This window comes from Gadus macrocephalus, chromosome 14, assembly GCF_031168955.1.
Source record: "Gadus macrocephalus chromosome 14, ASM3116895v1".
Taxonomy (NCBI): domain Eukaryota; kingdom Metazoa; phylum Chordata; class Actinopteri; order Gadiformes; family Gadidae; genus Gadus; species Gadus macrocephalus.
Window position 1 is genome coordinate 18,935,526 of NC_082395.1, and position 19,354 is coordinate 18,954,879.

The 19,354-nt window shown below is 46.7% G+C and overlaps 1 protein-coding gene across 7 annotated transcripts in view; it reads right to left on the minus strand.

The window, feature by feature from the left end:
* Window positions 1–58: 58 nt before the first annotated feature.
* The window catches only part of eprs1 (glutamyl-prolyl-tRNA synthetase 1), a 30,532-nt gene continuing 11,236 nt past the window's right edge, over window positions 59–19,354 (minus strand). Inside the window, exons 14-41 of one of the 7 annotated variants that reach the window (XM_060071492.1) lie at window positions 19,007–19,143; window positions 18,314–18,521; window positions 17,859–17,971; window positions 17,591–17,702; window positions 15,744–15,926; window positions 15,144–15,320; window positions 14,215–14,466; window positions 12,849–13,091; window positions 11,952–12,191; window positions 11,031–11,285; window positions 9,579–9,824; window positions 8,721–8,957; window positions 7,830–8,072; window positions 7,283–7,405; window positions 7,130–7,252; window positions 6,437–6,702; window positions 6,068–6,119; window positions 5,378–5,587; window positions 4,847–4,919; window positions 4,219–4,298; window positions 3,838–3,939; window positions 3,570–3,725; window positions 2,979–3,176; window positions 2,168–2,341; window positions 1,713–1,873; window positions 1,545–1,623; window positions 1,352–1,416; window positions 59–974 (exon numbers count right to left, since the gene is read on the minus strand). In XM_060071492.1, coding sequence (XP_059927475.1) covers window positions 824–974; window positions 1,352–1,416; window positions 1,545–1,623; window positions 1,713–1,873; window positions 2,168–2,341; window positions 2,979–3,176; window positions 3,570–3,725; window positions 3,838–3,939; window positions 4,219–4,298; window positions 4,847–4,919; window positions 5,378–5,587; window positions 6,068–6,119; window positions 6,437–6,702; window positions 7,130–7,252; window positions 7,283–7,405; window positions 7,830–8,072; window positions 8,721–8,957; window positions 9,579–9,824; window positions 11,031–11,285; window positions 11,952–12,191; window positions 12,849–13,091; window positions 14,215–14,466; window positions 15,144–15,320; window positions 15,744–15,926; window positions 17,591–17,702; window positions 17,859–17,971; window positions 18,314–18,521; window positions 19,007–19,143 — 4,659 coding nt within the window. In that variant the 3' untranslated portion in view covers window positions 59–823. Of the gene's footprint in view, window positions 975–1,351; window positions 1,417–1,544; window positions 1,624–1,712; window positions 1,874–2,167; window positions 2,342–2,978; window positions 3,177–3,569; window positions 3,726–3,837; window positions 3,940–4,218; window positions 4,299–4,846; window positions 4,920–5,377; window positions 5,588–6,067; window positions 6,120–6,436; window positions 6,703–7,129; window positions 7,406–7,829; window positions 8,073–8,720; window positions 8,958–9,578; window positions 9,825–11,030; window positions 11,286–11,951; window positions 12,192–12,848; window positions 13,092–14,214; window positions 14,467–15,143; window positions 15,321–15,743; window positions 15,927–17,590; window positions 17,703–17,858; window positions 17,972–18,313; window positions 18,522–19,006; window positions 19,144–19,354 lie in introns of all 7 variants that reach the window. The other 6 variants (XM_060071491.1, XM_060071494.1, XM_060071493.1 and 3 more) reach the window with 6 other exon arrangements.

Consider the following 19,354-nt stretch of genomic DNA (forward strand, 5'->3'; position numbering starts at 1 on the left):
AAAGCAAACTTTTTTCACCAACTTCAACGCATGAAATAAAAGCACAGCAAGCCATGGGTAGTATTGTTTTTCTGTTTGTTTTAATTACAGGGGAGGGATATATTGGTTGTATGGTCTAAATGGAAACAGAATAGAAGGCTTAAGTTAATTACCACAGTATTTAGATGACGGACATGATCAGGCTCTGGTTTTCAAAATAAAATGAATGAGGATGCATTAGGAAGGTATTGGCTGTATCACTAGTCCTAGATACAGAAGGCTTGATAGTGTGAAGAATTTCAGCTTAATTTGTCCTGAGTTAGGAGTTGCTCACACAGGAACAACCTGATTAATATTTTCTATATATATCTTTTTTTAAATTCTTTAAATTCTTACTTTAGCTGAACAAACACTAATAAAGTTATGTCAACTTCTAAAGATCTCAGTGGTTTAAATCGCTTCACCATCAGTGATGCCCTGCTACCTGCAGGAAGCACGGCTTGGATCTTTAAAAATAAAATAATTAGGCTCCCCTTCTAGGTGGTGTTGCAGGCAGTGGCGTCCATTTGCCCAAGGCTCGACTGCTGTAACGGTTCTTTCCTACAGAACAGTAGAATTGAAACAGTCCGCCCTTCACCTTAGTGCTGTCTTGTGTAAAAAACAACATGTAAAACCACTGTTTCCAACAAATTATCAGAGCCCTCTACATCTAGGAAACTAAATAACATTAACAGGAAGTAGGAAGGAGAAAGTAAAATAAGCCCTTTTAATAAAACGGTACTGTTGGAAACGGACGTTGATGGTTATCATCTTCATCTTTCGTCTGATCAGGGAGAACAATACTTTAGTAGCTGCGACCAAACAGTGTGTAATATTTGGCAGGCTCTTGGCCGCAGAGACACATCTGTCCAGGCTGCAGCGTCTTCAGGGGGTTGAAGGGGATACAAAGGCCCTTGGCTCCCATGGAGGGGGCCCCGGCCTCCAAGTCCTGGTCCCTGATGAGATGAACAGACAGTTTCAGGTCTCCCATCCATTTTATATTTGATAACTAAAAGCAGATATTGTTGGTATCCGGAACTAAACTAACGATACAACTGCCCACCGTCATGTTATCAAAAGCAACCTATATTCACGCACAACAATGCAACTGAAGTGGTCCAACCGCTTATCAACTATTACGTCCATGTCTACTTTATTAGACGAACTCTACTTTAATAGTAGCTTCTTAAGTCACACTTCCTTTGGGGCACTGCGCTGAGTCAGTGATTGATGTTGATAAATCACATCAATATTAACTCAAGGTACATTTATCGTCCAATTTATCGGGCGTAGGGAACACGAATTGTAAACATTTTCTTCTGTTTTAACTCACTTTGTTGTGGTCTTCTTGATCCAATCTTCACACTTAATTGCTCCGCAGAACGGAATCTGGACAATCTGGGTAATAATAACAAATAATGAAAAACAAGAAACATACATCACATGAAAACACACATGCAAGAGGATTCATGTGTGTGGATGCATGCAAGTGTTTCAAATCACAGGATTTGTGTGTGTGCACTTACCCTGCCCTGTTCTAGTTCTTTCTGCAACTGCTCCATTGTTTCGGCTGTCACCATGTGTTTCTTTAAGTCAGCGGAGGCCCTGGGGGAGAGAGACACAAAATGTAGGTTTATGCTTAATCATAAATGGGCGTTCTAAACTGCCCCCTCAATCTGCTGTTCAAGTCTCACTTGGTGAACAGGTTGTTCTGGATGTCTTCCAACATGGTCGTCAGAGTTTTCACCACATCAGCCTCGGGAACGGTGTGCTTCTCTCCGGTGTCTCGTCGCACAACCACACACTGGTGTTGCTTCACGTCCTTAGGACCCACCTCAAGACGGATCGGCACTCCCTGCACAGACACAGTCCAACCTTACTGAACAGTGGGAAGAGGACCACTCTAATAGTAATAATAAATTATATAGTGCCTTTCTAGGACTCAAAGTCGCTTTACACTGAGGGGTGGTGGTGGTAAAACAAACAACAGACGTGCAGCACTGACACACGGTTGGATGGGGGTTTGGGGGGTGATGGGGGGGCTAAGAGAAGGCAGTGGAGAAAAGATGGCTCTTGAGGCGGGATTGGAAAACGAGTCCCAGAGCCTCGGAGCTGCCCTCTCTATCAGAACCCGCGTCCGAAGGCTCACCTTCAGCTCCCAGTGGTTGAACTTCCAGCCCGGGGAGTAGTTGTCCCTGACATCAGCCTTGACACGGATGTCGGCCTTGAGCAAGCAGCTGTTGTACTGGGTGCATTTGGCCAGCAGCAGGTCCTTCTCCGCCTCGGGCAGGGAGGCAGTGATACCGCACGGGATGATGATGACCTAGGAGACATCGCAGGACGGCCAGACGGGTTACCACTACAGTGGAATACTACGGGCGCTAGGCGTGTGTTGTGTGTGTGTGTGTGGAGGCTTGTCATGGTATCATTGGTTTGATACAGTGTGCGGAACGAGCCTTCATACCATACTATGCGCTTTCCCATGTACAAATTGTGCGCCGACAATATGTATATTGGTGCGAGTCTAAATACCAAAAGTCCAGAATGCTTTCAAAATAATATTTGATCTCTGGACATATTCACATAAGATAATATAGAATCATGTCAACAGGAATATAAGTAAAGAATTAAAGACACGACAGAGAACTGGAATGGTTTTCAAGAAGAACTTGTGTGTACAAAATGTGCTCAATTAAGTCCACAAACCCAACCATGTGCATGCATGTAACCTCGAACTCGGATATACAGAAACATGGATTTGTGCACACAATAGACCATGCCTGCAGAGTCGAGGCAAAGAAAAATTGGATCTCCATTCCCTGCATAGAAGTGATAAAATCACATGATAATCTGCCTGAATGCCTTGTTCCATGATCCTCCTGGCTAGTAATAATTGATTATTACATTGATACAAATCATGGTTAGTTTAAACAGTACTGATAGTGTGTCGCTGCTTGTACCTGCAGACAGGCCACCCTAGGGGGCAACACCAGCCCCATGTTGTCTCCGTGGACCATGGTCAGAACCCCAATGGTTCTGGTGGTGATGCCCCAGGAGTTCTGGAAGGCAAACTGCTTCTCTCCAGGCTTCTTTGGGTCCTCAAAAACGATCTCAAACATCTTGGAGAAATTCTGCCCCAGATGGTGGGAAGTGGCTCCCTGAGGACAACAGAACATCAGAACGAGCATTAAAAGGATATCTTTGGGATATTTCAACCAGAACCCTATTTTCCGATCATTTTCTCCTTTAACACATAATGGCCAAGTTCTCCTTTAACACATACATGGCTAAAGGCCAAATAGGTATACTGTTAATTTGGTTGAGTAGCAAACATTACATTTCTAGAAATGGCATTTGAGACGGGCACACAGAAGTACAAACTTGAATAAAGACCACATTCTGAAATACTGCAAGTACTCAAGTACTCTTTTTATGTTGATACATTAAGTTATCACGTGAAGTTAACATAATGTATGATCATAGACACCCGGTGCACATGCACAGGGCACAACACATGCAGGCTTCCGGCTGTCCTCGGGCCCGAGGCGTACCTGGATGGCCCTGCCGCTGGCAGAGATGAAGGCCTCGACGGTGGTGGTGTAGTCCCCTCCTGCAAACTTCTCCTTCTCAGTCTTGCGCCCTCGCACCACGGGGATGGCCAGCAGCTCTTCGTACACCCTGGCATACAGCTCCAGGATCTCCATCACCTGCACACGGTAGTGGACCACATTGGATACCCCGCCGACGTCTTGCTCGGGACACATTCCCGCATTGAGGGTCAGTGCATGTTTGTACTAAAAAGGTGCATGTGTGTCTGACCTCGACTACTGCCTCCTCCCTGGTGGCGAACGCCGTGTGTCCCTCCTGCCACAGGAACTCTCTGGTCCTCAGGAAGGGCTGGGGGTGTTTGAACTCCCACCTCTGGATGGGGAGGGGTGAAAGCGTTAGAAAGTTAACGTGCCGGTGAACCCACGATCGTTTAATATATATATTTTTTTTAAATTGGTTTTAAAATTGTGTTTTCTTTTTTATTTTGAACTTGGTTCAACTGTTACTGAAATTATACCGTCGTTCAGAGAAAATGGGTGTAAATGTGTACGTATGAAGCTGAATACATTATCAAGCTGAAACTAGCTTTATTAAGGTATTTGTGTCGATTATGTAGCCGTACGTAAGGTATAAATATAGATGATCACCGACCACAACGTTACACCACTGGTTGAGCTTGATGGGCAGGTCTCTGTGGGACTGGACCCATTTGGCGTAGGCTGGGTACATCGCTGAACCACAATATGAAACCAAACAACTGAAGATTAGTTCACAAACATTGGCGCAAAGCAGTCACCACACTCAGCCGGCACCAGAAGAGCCTTTAACGCCCTGATCCAGGACTCCCTATTAATCTAACTTACTATACAGCACACCTATCCGGCCAAGGTTCTACAATGAGGAGCGAGGGGAAAAAAATGTCGAGGACCAATATTTAGCTAACCCTAGAATACAAACATCTGCCATTGGTAGAACAGATGTATTCAGATATGTAATGTAATGAAGGGCAAAAAGGGGGAGGGGTTTAAATGTGTGATTGGGCCAGCCCAGTGGCAATTAAGAAAGAACGAATGGGCCCATCTACTCCGTTTTATGAGCCGGGCCGGTCATAAATAACATAAAGAGGACAGCTGTGACGTTGGCCCAAAGGGCACGTGGGCCCTAGGGGGAGAGCACCCGGGCTGCCAGACGGCCAGCCCAGCCCTGATGTCCGGGACGACCCTGATTGGATGTGTCTGGCCCAAACAGCCATTCCAAGCTTGTGTGCGTGTGTACTCACCGGTCTCACTAGTGGGTCTGACAGCGATGGGTTCAGCCAGCTCGGTTTTTCCTGAACGGGTCACCCAAGCCACCTGATGAAGAACAGAGAGAGGTACAAGTCTTGAAAAATATTGAAAATGTTAAATGCCTTCTTCACTTGGTGCGTGCTTGAAAAAAGTATATTTTAAAAGATGACACATTATACCGCACCAGGTGTTAGTGTGTCCACCTAGATGTATGACGAATAGTTGGGCAACGTTTGCTACAGTCCACTGGGTAGGCTGGTGGACTGATCTATCAGCACACAGCTAAGTGGACACGCACACTGATGTCAGAAGAGGCAGATTTTCAATCAAAACCGATCCTAACGGCTAAATACCCTGGCAACTGGTGGTATAATGTCACCTTTAAAAGGCTCACTTTTACAGCTTGGTATTCTTTACGAAAATGACAAATGGACATGACCAAGGAAATCTTATAACGGGTGGCCGTACTACACACACGACCGCTTCATCGCATTGTCAAATCACAATACACCGGTCCGCCTTACCTCCGGCGCAAAGTCCTCAATGTGAGACTTCTCCTTCTCCAGGGCGGCCTGTGACACGAACATGGGGAAGTAGCAGTTCTCCACGCCCAGCTTCTTGATGCCCGCGTCAAAGAACTCCTTGATGGACTCCCAGATGGCGTAGGACCAGGGCCGCAGCACGTAGCAGCCGCTGACGTCGTAGTACTCGATCATCTCCGACTTGGTGATCACCTGGACAGAGGTAGCACACGCCGGCTGTAGGTCAGGGGACAGAACCTCTGGGGCTGTGCAATTAATCAAATCGAGTTGAAACGATTTCTTTTTTTAACGTCTATTTATTTAATTCATTAAATGTTTTATAGATATTGCTTAACAGCTGGATACATATTTGTAACAAAAAGATGATTTGAACATTTCCTATTCGAACATTTTGTGTATTTTTTAAGGTGAAATTTCGAAGTTCTCCGTTACAAAGTGTTTTTTTCGAGGGAAATGCTGAATAAATGCAGCATGTTTTTAAACTCAAAAACCATCGTTTGAATAATCGTCATTTCAATATTGACCATTATAATCGGGATTCTAATATTGACCATTATAATCGTGATTACGATTTTTTTCCATAATCGAGCAGCCCCAACGACCTCCTCAACGTCAGTAGCTATGTGGAGTATTGTGTAGATCGCGTGGGGTTTGGGATGTTGTTGGTCTTACTTGAGAGTACCAGTCTGAAAGGTTTTCTTCTTTCTTGGCTTCTAGCCCCAACCTAAAATGGAACGACACATGGAAACAAGTCAAGCACACCACAACATGAAGAACAGGGTTGATCCAGTATGAAACGGATATGAACCAGGTGCGCTGTTCAACATGCGATTACATTAGGATCAGTGGGTTACTTGGCAAGTATTTCATGTCATCCCGAATGTACTTTTCCTGTATACAAAGGTACTTAATTGCATCAATATTAGAGGTCCAAATATATTGGGGCTGGTAAAATAGAAAAACTAGTTTGAAGGAGAACAGATGAATCGTTCAAGAACACACACGCCATGCTTTATAGGAAGGTAAAGTCATGTTCCTGACCGTGTCTGTTTCTTGGGTCCGGATCCCTCTCCACCTGCCCCTCCCGACCCCTCCTTGCCCCCCGGTGCAGGCTTCTCTCCCTTGGCCTTCTTGGCTCCTCCTCCTCCTCCACCCTGCTTCTCACACTTGTTCTCCTTCTCCTTGCGGCTCTTCTCCTCTCCTCCAGTGGCGCCGGCCGCAGCCAAAGGCTTGTAGTCCTGGCCCGTCAGGGTCTTGTACTGGCCCTTCAGAGCCAGCAGAGCCTTGATGGCCTCGTCCACCTGTTCCTGGAACAGAGGCAAGGCAGCTGGACGGTCACCAACCTGGTGTGCTGTTAAACATGTGATTAACATCACATCCAGGTGTTGGCAATAGAATCACAGTCGTTAAAATGTGAATGGGGAGGGTAAACCACCACAATACACAATATAGGTAATCGTCTTGTCTTGTCAAAAACTCAATATATAATATTACAATGTTATAAACACGTTAGGGATATTTAAAGTATACATTTTGTAACTAACAAACTGCCACCAGTGTTGACAGCTAGTACACACACAGATACAAAAAGGAAAAAAAAAAGTGCATGCAGTGCATGCTCCCAACGTCTACATTTAACATAGTAATAATCCAAATGTCTCATTGACTACCGAGCAACAGTTTTCTCCATCAGTCATAGAAAGCGTGCCACAATGAATTATTCTTCAGGCTTACCTTGGGCGCTTTCTCGCTCTTCAGCTTCCTAAGGGTTTCCCCCTGCTGAGCTACCTGCTCATACAGGCCAGCGGCCTCAGTACCGCCCGGGGCCTGGGCAGCGGGTGCCTGGGCAGCTGGGGCCTTGGCAGCTGGGGCCTTGGCAGCTGGGGCCTTGGCAGCTGGGGCCTGGGCAGCTGGGGTGGGAGCCATCCCGGGTTTGTAGTCCTGGCCCGTTTCCTTCTTGTACTCGGCCTTCAGGGCAAGCAGCTGCTTCACGGCTGCATCCACTTGGTCCTGCGAGTGCAAACATGAGAAGCAGCGCAAGACCATTATCCCTTGAAGGTTATTGCTTTATGGTTGTTTTCATTGCGGGGAAGGGCTGCATGCTCCCCTGTAAACTCCTTCAATCTAGTTCAGTTTTCAATTCAACACTGAAATCAGAAGGTGATTTGGGCAGGCACATCTGCCAATAAGAGGTTATGCAGGCATCAGCATGTGTTTGACCCAGAAATGAAGTCATCTAATCAAAACCAATCTACAAATGGTGTTTGTTTCTCCTTTACTATAACAGCAATGAACCCCCTGTGAAAAAAAAAGAGGCTGATAAAACCAACACAGGACCACACAATGGATTCAATAGAAAAAAAATCCCAAAATCCCATCTCATCCGTGCAAGCAGATAGAAAGAAAAAAAAACATCACAGATGTGCTAGAATACCTTTGAGGCCTTTTCAGACTTGAGTTTCCTTACAAGCTCTCCCTGATTGGAGACCTGCTCATAAAGGCCTGAATCAGCAGAAGAGGATGAGGAGGTGGTGGAGGAAGAGGAGGAGGTGGTTTTGGGGCAGGAAGGAGCAGTATTTGTGGGAGGAGTCATCCCAGGTTTATAATCCTGACCGGTGATCTGTTTGAACTCCGCCTTGAGTGCCAGGAGCTGCTTCACTGCTGCGTCAATCTGGTCCTGGAACCAGAAAGTCACAAACACACCTGTACCCATCAGTGTCTGGTTCTAGGCTTAACCTGGCTGAATAGAGCAACTCTGAACAGAAGGTTAATTGGACCGACAAAACGAGCAGCATTTATGGTGGAAACAAACTAACCCTTGGACCGATGATGATAAACTCATTGTAGCAATGATGATGCTACACTCCACCTAGGTGGCTTTTACTGGGCTCCTCCAGAATAAGTGTGGCGATGTTATAAGCCGGTTTATTGTAGTTTGTGGACGATACGAGACGTGGTGCTCTATGTTGCCGTGCAGGAGATCTCCTGGCGTGTGTGTGCCGGTGATGGCTGGTTTAACCTGTGCACGTTGATTGCTCAATGCACAACAGGTGTGCAGCCCTTCCCAGCCCCAGAGTCCAATCAGTCTGACTCAGGTCAGGGGAAGCTGCTTAAGCCACCCGTAATCCCAAAACGGTTCACACTCATGCAATGATTGAACCAATGTCCAATGAACACAAGAATTGATTGGAGCAACAACAATGATGGGATGTTGGGATGGAAGGGTTGATGTGCACAAGCCTTGATTGGGCCAAAAGCACTAGATACAAGCAGTTATTGTCCATGGACTGTGCCGACGAGCAATGATCAGCAAATTGCTGCATACCTTGGGTACTTTTTCTGTCTTCAGTTTCCTCACAACCTCACCCTGTTGAGAGACCTGCTCATACAGGCCTCCCGGAGCAGAGGAGGAGGTGGTGGTGGGGGTGGTGGTGGTGGTTTTGGGGCAGGGAGGAGCAGCGTTGGAGGGAGGAGTCATCCCAGGTTTATAATCCTGACCGGTGATCTGTTTGAACTCCGCCTTGAGAGCCAGGAGCTGCTTCACTGCTGCCTCAATCTGGTCCTGGTACCAGCGACAGTCACATTAACAACTTGAACCATCATTGGTGCCAAGCTCCAGGTAACCATTCCAAAGTCATGCGCCACTTAGCATAGATTCCATGATGGCAATGAGTAGACAAAAGACAACACAAAACCAGACTGGACTGATGACAATGAAGACTAGTCCATTAGTCCGGAATGAGCACAAGCAATGATGAGTACAAGCAACTATTGGACTAATGATGACGAACGCAAGTCCGTCTTGAATAATGTTGAGACCAAGAACTAATTGGCCTAATGATGAATACAAGCACCTATTGAACTAATGATGAACACAAGCACCAAAAAAAAGCACCAAAAAAAAACAATGATGACAAAGTCATGCAAGGATTGGACCAAAGATTATGGGCACAAGCATTGAATGAATCAACAATGATTGGATTGCTCAATGTTTAGATGAGTGTTGATGGCGCAAACTCGGTTAGGGCTTAAAGTAGGTGATGAATGCTCCGATTGGCCTATTGGCAACAGACACTAGCGGTGATATGACAACCACTGATGAAGCAAAGGGTGAGTAGACAAACGTTAGTGATCCCAACATCTGATAAGGTATCGACAAAAGCGGTGGTCAGCGACTGCATACCTTGGGTGCTTTTTCAGCCTTAAGTTTCCTCAAAACATCTCCCTGTTGAGAGACCTGCTCATACAGGCCAGAATGAGCAGGGGAGGAGGAGGAGGAAGAGGAGGAGGTCGAGGTGGTGGTGGTTTTGGGGCATGAAGGAGCAGCGTTGGAGGAAGGAGTCATCCCAGGTTTATAATCCTGACCGGTTTTCTGTTTGAACTCCACCTTGAGAGCCAGGAGCTGCTTCACTGCTGCGTCAATCTGGTCCTGGTACCAGCGACAGTCACATTAACAACTTGAACCATCAGTGGGGCCAAGCTCCAGGTAACCATGCCAAAGTCATGCACCACTCAGCAAATAAGCATTGACTGGATGATGGCCAGGCAATGATTAGACAAATGACGACACAAAACCAGACTGGACTGATGAAACAAAACAAGCCCTGATTGGACCAATGATGTACAAAAGCCCTGATTTGATTAATGACATACACAAGCACCAATAAGACCAATGATGAAGAAGTCATGCAATGATTTGACAAAAAACTATGGGCAGAAGCATTGACGTCATCATCAATGACTTGTTGTTTGGATGAAGGCCTGATTCCACCGGACGCGTTACGGCTGCGGCACGTCTTGGCCGCGGTCACCGCAGCAGATAGGTTCCACTCTAATCAATGAGACCATTTCCACCGGGCGCGGCTGCGGAACGTCTCAGCAGCGTCCCAGGAGTGGCTCGCCGTGCCGCAGCGCTATCATTCCGTAGCATTTCTATTTTTGCCGCAAGCCGTTGCTGAACCGCGTCAATTTCAACAGAGCAGATCGAGCAGGGCAGGAAGTGAAAAAGTAAAAGCCATAGAGCATCCGGTCAATTTTCAAAATAAAACACAACACTCAGCTCATGTAGCCACACATCAACATTATTACGTCAAGATCGGTGGCACCAGGTCAGCTGTCAATCAATCAAAGGGTCTCAGAGGGTCGGCAACATGGACGACGAGTGACTCATTGTCGAAGTTCCGCAACATGAAGTCATTTATGTACCAAATCATCCTTTTTATAAGGACAATGTGAGAAAGCACAAAGCCTGGCATTTAATTGCATTAGTTTTGGGAGTGGAAAGTGAGTACATTAGGTTTAGGATTAACGCGTGATCTCGTGTGAATACGGCTGGCTCGCAAGGCAGCGTTGCGCTGCAGTAACGCGCCCGATGGAAATGCAAGCAGGGCAAAGTCGCAGCTGTTCCGTGCCGCAGCCGTAACGCTGCCGTAACGCGTCCGGTGGAATCCCCGGGTTAGGGTTGAACCCGGTTAGGGCTGAAAGTTGGTGATGCATGCCCCGATTGGCCCATTGGCAACAGACACTAGCAGTGATACGACAACCACAGATGAAACAAAGAGTGATTAGACAAACGTTAGTGATCCCAACATCTGATAAGGTATTAAACACAAGCAATGGTCAATGACTGCATTACCTTGGGTGCTTTATCAGCCTTAAGTTTCCTCAAAACATCTCCCTGTTGAGAGACCTGCTCATACAGGCCAGAATGAGCAGGGGAGGAGGAGGAGGAGGAGGAGGAAGAGGAGGAGGTTGAGGTGGTGGTGGTTTTGGGGCAGGAAGGAGCAGCATTCGATGGAGGAGTCATCCCAGGTTTATAATCCTGACCGGTTTTCTGTTTGAACTCCGCCTTGAGAGCCAGGAGCTGCTTCACTGCTGCGTCAATCTGGTCCTGGTACCAGCGACAGTCACATTAACAACTTGAACCATCAGTGGGGCCAAGCTCCAGATAACCATGCCAAAGTCATGCACCACTCAGCAAATAAGCATTGACTGGATGATGGCCAGGCAATGAGTAGACAAATGACGACACAAAACCAGACTGGACTGATGAAAAAACAAAGCCTGATTGGACTAATGATGAGGTCAAGCACCTATTTGACTAATGACGATGAACACAAGCCCTGATTGGACCAATGATGAACACAAGTTCTAAATGGACCAATGATGTATACAAGCCCTGATTGGACCAATGATGTACACAAGCCCTGATTGGACCAATGATGTACACAAGCCCTGATTGGACCAATGATGTACAAAAGCCCTGATTTGATTAATGACATACACAAGCACCAATAAGACCAATGATGAAGAAGTCATGCAATGATTTGACAAAAAACTATGGGCAGAAGCATTGACGTCATCATCAATGACTTGTTGTTTGGATCAGGGTTGAACCCGGTTAGGGCTGAAAGTGAGTGATGCATGCCCCGATTGGCAACAGACACTAGCAGTGATACGACAACCACAGATGAAACAAAGAGTGAGTAGACAAACGTTAGTGATCCCAACATCTGATAAGGTATTAAACACAAGCAATGGTCAATGACTGCATTACCTTGGGTGCTTTATCAGCCTTAAGTTTCCTCAAAACATCTCCCTGTTGAGAGACCTGCTCATACAGGCCAGAATGAGCAGGGGAGGAGGAGGAGGAGGAGGTCGAGGTGGTGGTGGTTTTGGGGCATGAAGGAGCAGTGTTGGAGGGAGGAGTCATCCCAGGTTTATAATCCTGACCGGTGATCTGTTTGAACTCCGCCTTGAGAGCCAGGAGCTGCTTCACTGCTGCGTCAATCTGGTCCTGGTACCAGCGACAGTCACATTAACAACTTGAACCATCAGTGGGGCCAAGCTCCAGGTAACCATGCCAAAGTCATGCACCACTCAGCAAATAAGCATTGACTGGATGATGGCCAGGCAATGAGTAGACAAATGACACACAACCAGACTGGACTGATGACAATGAAGACTAGTCCATTTGTCCGGACTGGACTAGTGATGAGTACAAGCAACTATTGGATTAACAATGACGAATTTAAGTCCGGGCTGAAAAAATAATGAGTTGTTTAAGATCCTACTGGACTAATGATGATGAACACAAGCCTTGATTGGAATAATGAGTTCAAGAACCAATTGGACTAAGGATGAGGACAAGCACCCATTACAACTATTGATATACACAAGCATGCTAGACCAATAATGATGATGAAGTCATGCAATGATTGGACAAAATGCTATGGGCAGAAGCATTGACGTAATCATCAATGACTTGTTGTTTGGATGAGGGTTGAACCCGGTTAGGGCTGAAAGTGGGTGATGCATGCCCCGATTGGTCCATTGGCAACAGACACTAGCCGTGATATGACAACCACAGATGAAAGAAAGAGTGAGTGACAAATGTTAGTGATCCCAACGTCTGATAAGGTATTAACACAAGCGGTGGTCAGCGACTGCATACCTTGGGTGCTTTTTCAGCCTTAAGTTTCCTCAAAACATCTCCCTGTTGAGAGACCTGCTCATACAGGCCTGAATGAGCAGGGGAGGAGGAGATGGAAGAGGAGGTGGTGGTGGTGGTGGTCTTGGGGCAGGAAGAAGCAGCGTTCGATGGAGGAGTCATCCCAGGTTTATAATCCTGACCGGTGATCTGTTTGAACTCCGCCTTGAGAGCCAGGAGCTGCTTCACTGCTGCCTCAATCTGGTCCTGGTACCAGCGACAGTCCCATTAACAACTTGAACCATCAATGGGGCCAAGCTCCAGTTACCATGCCAAAGTCATGCACCACTCAGCAAATGAGCATTAACTGGATGATGGCCAGGCAATGAGTAGACAAATGACGACACAAAACCAGACTGGACTGATGATAATGAAATCAAGCACTGATTGGACAAAAAACAATGAATACAATTCCAGACATGAAAAATGATGAGTACAAGCACCAATTGGACTAATGATGAGGAACACAAGCCCTGATTGGAATAATAATGAGTACAAGCACAAATGGGCCTACTGATGAGTACAAGCACCAATTGAACTAATTATATAAACAATGGGACTAGACCAATGATGAAAAAGTCATGCAATGATTGGACCAAAGATTATGGGCACAAGCATTGAGGGAGTCAACAATGGCTTGATGTTTAGGTAAATGAATGGTGCAAACTAGGGTTGCCGCGGTGTGGACATTTTCACACCGAGTAATACGCTCGTGTCAACACCGGTATTACCGGTATAAACGGTATTAACTTTGAAACTATAGGTCAACCGCCATCTTCTCCGTCAACTCTCCTCTCACACTCGGTGACAGCGGCTGGCAGCGCACCAATTCTCGGCGTCTTATAACGTTCTATATATAATAGTATATACATAGTATAATATAATTTTATATATCATAATATCACGGCCAAAAGCTCTGTGCGCCTCCGGATGGCCGTAGCACGGGGAGCTCACGTAGGGATTGGGTTTTGCGGGGTTTGTTTACCGGCGTTGCTATGGTTACCGGTCTTGTAAGGAAGCACGTCAATTCTCGGCGCGACAATTCTCTGGCACAGAGCAGAACTGTGGCCTATTCTACACATTTTAATTTTCTTAATTATAATTATATCATTAATTTTTACTGAATTTGCTTTTTATTACTGAAAAGAAAACGAGTCAACGGTGTTGGCCTCAACACCGGTAACACCGGTAATACCGTATACCGCGGCAACCCTAGTGCGAACCCGGTTTGCTCTGATTGGCAAAAGACACTAGTAGCGATAAGACAACCACTGATGAACCAAACAGTGAGTGGACAAACGTGAGCAATGATCAGTGAATGGCTGCATACCTTGGGTGCTTTTTCAGCCTTAAGTTTCCTCAGAGCATCTCCCTGTTGAGAGACCTGCTCATACAGGCCTCCTGGAGCAGAGGAGGAGGAGGTGGAGGAGGAGGAGGAGGAGGTGGAGGTGGTGGTTGTGACGGTGGCGGTGGGAGGAGCAGCATTTGTGGGAGTCATTCCAGGTTTATAATCCTGACCGGTGATCTGTTTGAACTCCGCCTTGAGAGCCAGGAGCTGCTTCACTGCTGCGTCAATCTGGTCCTGAAACCAGCGACAGTCAGATTAACAACTTGAGGGATCATTGATGCTAGGCTACAGGTCGTCATGAACACAGATGAACACAAGCAAAGAATGGCCAATCCCAATAAACGTAAGCATTCATTGACCATATTCCACAATTAGACCAATAAAGATGTTATGAATAAACAAAAAGGACGATTGACCCAACAATACTCATCGGACAAGGCAAATATTAGATAACAATTGATGAAGGTCTGATATTTAACTAGATTCAAAGGATGGCTTGGCCATGCGATCCAGGGGCTATTCCCAGACGGTGTGTCGTCAGTGTGCTGGTGAAAGCAAATTGACGTTGGAATAGTCAATGAATGGGAAACACTATCGATCGCGGATGGTGTCGTTCTCTCGGACTCGCCCAAGTCAAGTCAATGTGTTGGAAACACTCCATATGCTTGGCGGCGGTTATGGGCCACTTATCAAAGTAGCACATCGCAGTAAGGTAGCTCGATATTGAAATATATCAATAAATAAGCTCTCTACTAGATATGTCCCCGGAAGTGAGGGGTTTCAGGGAATATGACGGCATTGACACGCACCCAAATGTAACGGGCCGGTACCGTGAATAAAACAACGCATTTCCCAGTGACTGAACATTTTTGGATTATGTGCATTTGATCAAATTAAACTTGGCTGCATACCTTGGGGGCCTTCTCGGTCTTCAACTTCCTGACCAGCTCGCCCTGCTCGGTCACCCTGGTGTAGATACAGGAGGAGGAGGAGGAGGAAGAGGAGGAGGCGGTGGTGGTGGCAGCGGCCGGGGAAGGAGGGGTCATACCAGGCTTGTATTCCAAACCGGTCTGCTCTTTGAACTGAGCCTGTGAACAAACACACCATTGGTCCAAGATAGAGATTAACACTTAAACCATGTAGTAGAGAATATCATTTTGAGAGTTCAGTTAGAGAAAAAACAGCAAAAAAAAGGCATTAGTCCCTTCCAATTAAGTTAATGAATCCCTAGCTCAGCAAAGTGATGAAATTATAAAAAAATGCCTCTTTGTCTGCATTGGAAGATATTTACAGAACAGCAAATCTTCAGAAGAATCCTATCTTCAATGTATCACACATATGCCATTATTTGCCGTTGCCTTGTCAACTTATTCATTCTCATACACATCGGTGTATTAACTATGCTCAAGTGTCACAGTTGAAAATAATTTTTGCTTTACCAATTGTTGGCTCCGCCTGTGCTTTGGTTTCATACAGTGTGCGATTGTCATACCAAGAACATTTCCAAGTACCTTCAAAGAAAGCAACTGCTTGACAGCCTTCTCCACCTCCTCCTTGGGAGCCTTGTCAGCCTTCAGCTGGCGAACAGACTCAGCCTGAGCCACGACGCTGGAGAACACGTCTCCTGCTTGGGCTGGGGTCGGGGCTGGGGATGAGGCTGGCGCTTCTCTCTTTACCTTTCCAGCGGAGGCAGGCTAAACCGAGGAAGACAGCCGAATAGACTAAGTTTAAATGTCCCATCGCATGAAAATCTCACTTTATGAACTCCTCACTTTTTGGAGGAGTTCCCCTAGCCTGCCTATGGTCCCCCAGTGGCTTTAACTTGCGTTCGGTGTAAAACGAGCACCAGGTTTCCTGCTCGCCTTTGTAAAAAGGAAGCTCAAGCGCGCTGATTTGGAAATGCATTGCCCGCCCAGGGAATTTGGCCCGACAATGAGCAAAGACCTTGCGAGCGCCACATGTGTGTGTGTGTGTGGGGGATTTCCACAACGAGACTGTAGCTGGGGTTATCTTAGCCATCGTTGAGCCCCACTGCTCGCCGCCTGCTGCCACGAGGCACCACCACCGCCCGGCAGCGGGCAGCGCGCGGTTCAGTCTACATCAGATTGATGCGGAAGTGGAAGAACCAGAGACGTCGGAGAACCCGACGCAGTCGTTTGTGATTCATAATATCGTCTGGAGGCGCACAAAGCTTTTGGCCTTGATGATATGTATTATATGATATGTAGGCCTATTAGGCTATATGATATTATTTAGATATACAGCTCCAGGACTGTAACGCAAGTGTTGTAGGCCTACACTTCTTTATTTGGATAACCGTTTTGCTGTTGGTGTGTCCGATGCGCATAACACGTCAGACTCTCGTCTCTGGTATTCCACAATGAGGCTCGTAGTGGGGGTTAGCCATGGTTCTCAGCCATGGTTGAGAAGGTATTGGGGGAAGGAGAACGTCTTTGACTCCCTGAAGTACATGAACCAAGACATGGAGGAGAAAGGGATTGTGGCCCGAGATTGTCTCCCGCTTGAGCCCCGCTTCCGAGGCACCACCGCCTACAGGAGGCAGTGGTGCCTAAGCGCTGCCCGCTGCCGAGGCGGCGAGGCTCAGACGGGAGAAAATCGTGGTCAACAATCCCTTTCTCCTCCATGTCGTCATTCAGTCTACCTCAGATTGATGTGGACTTGGAAGAACCAGAGACGTTGGAGAACCCGACGCAGTCGTTTGAGATCCATAATTTCTTCTGGAGGCGCACACAGCTTTTGGTCGTGGTAATATATGATAGATATCTATGTATAATATGATATTATTTAGATATAGCTCCAGGACTCTCGAATATTGACAGCACACGGCCAAAGGCTGTGTGCGCCTCTCCATTGCGATACATCCACTGTACACAGAGCATGGTACCGTGGCCGCCAGCTGCTCAGGGCCACACCCCCACCCTCCTCCTTGACCCGCCTCTCCTCCTCATTTGCATTAAAGCTACAGACACCGAAACAGCGCATTTGGGGAAAGCTCAATGTGCGACTGGCTCGTAGTGGCTGTAATTCTGCACCACGGCTGAATTTCGGGAACGTCTTCAAATACTGTGTTAGGGGCCCAGTAATATCTATAGTAAAGCATCCATAAAGCAGCATGCCATGGGACCTTTAAAAGAGGTTGACAGCCTGCCGCTGAACACTATGGCAGTACAGATCACGAAAAATCTTTATCTCATCTATATGCAACATCACAGTGGATAGTCATATTAGTATTATAAGAAGCCTCAGTTCGACTTTCTATTTATCTACTTAAAACAATGTGGTGTCATCGTAGTAAAAGGCCCTTGTGGTCCCATGGTTTGGGGACAATGGGACTCACCTTGCTGCTGGGGGTCTGGGCTTTGTTCTTTGAGCCGGAGGTGGGCATCTCCTTGGTATGGCCATCAGGGATGTAGAGCAGCACACAAGGACTTTCCTTGCAGCTGTTGGGACTACATACACATAACATGTAAAGACCAGACTCCTAGCCAATCTTCCTCTTCAACTTAAAGCTTGGCTCTAAAGGCTTGAGGATAAATAAACCAACATGGTTCATATTACACATGTCGCACTATAAGACCACTCGGGTGTCCTCCATAAAGTCTCACCTAATTGGCTCATAGGGCTGGTCGCAGATGTAGAAGCCCCGCCTCTGCAGCTGAATGATGTCACCTTTCTTCAGGTCTTTCAAGCAAGGATCTCCGAGCATCTGCTCCTCTAGCTAACACAGGAAACAATGCGAAAAAAATATTTGAAAAAGTACTAATAGACCATTAGTTAAATCAACACGTTAATCTCTAAAACCTGCCACGCTAATTACAAGACTTCATACAATGGGGTGAACAATATGGAAAAAATTTATTACTTTCGCATAATAATCTATAAATCAAAATACGATTTCATATTCTCAGTCCATCCGACTTCCCTTACATTAAAGCATATGGATATGCAAGGCATCAGACAAAAACAACCATTCTCCTTATATAGTCATATACATTGTGATCCTTCTAAGGGCCACCCATCTTTCCACTAGCCAAGCATCGTGGGTCTCGTGAGGCCGGACCTTGCTCTCCTTGTTGATGAAGGCCTTGAAGTCCTCCTCCTTGCCCAGGACGGGCTTGGTGATGAGGTGCAGGTAGTTGATGCAGACGGCGGGCAGCAGGGGCGCTCGCTGGGTGTCCGTCAGCCACGTGATCTTGGTGGTCTTCTTGAAGTCCGTGTTCTCCAGGTTCAGACGGGCCTCCAGGGAGGACACCTTCCCGCCGGCGTCCCTACGTCAGCGCGGAGAGAGAAGAACACGCGCTCAGCCATGGGACCCGTGTTCAACGTGGAGGTTCAGCTCTCGTTGGACTCGTGGCGGCAGTTGGAAACGGCCTCTTGAGAATTAAACAGGCTGGGTTTTATCTACTCAGAACCTCATCACTGCCTGCCCAAATGGCAGTGAAACCAGGCTCGTTGCTCTTCCACTCGTCGTGAGACTCTGGGACTTGGAACAATCACTGTCTTGTTGTTGGCACACAATCGCAATGAACAGCAACACATGAAATGCTCCATTATAAGGTCTGATACGAAGGCACAAAGCGTTTGTTTGGAACTGTTGAGAACGGTTGACTCTTTTGTTTATCATTGAAAAAGAAAATTGGCGAAGCCATGACATCACTTACAATGTCTGTCGGCCTTATCGGTTGCCGATTTTGCCCCTTACTGTACCGTGGTGTTAGAAGTTCTCGCGACATGCGAATCATTGTGTGCCTACTTGTTGATTTTGGTGATGATGAGGTTGCCCCAGTTGATGAAGGTGACCACCTCTCCCACGGAGAAGGTCTCGGCGTCGGCTCCGTCCACCAGAACCTTGGGTCCGTACCACACCTCCTTCATCCCGACCTCGGCGTTCTACCGCCGCAAAAGAGCACGAAGTTCCCGTTAGAAAAACCCAGCAGGCAGGAGTTTGGACTGGACTAGAAACCTGTACAATAAGTTGTGCAGGTTTCAGTGTTTCCCTTTTATGTACTCAGAATAAAGGCTGGTGTATGATCAGCTCTCATCACATTTTTCCCTTCTCCTCGCTGTTTCGAGTACCCATCGGCCATACACCTCGACCATA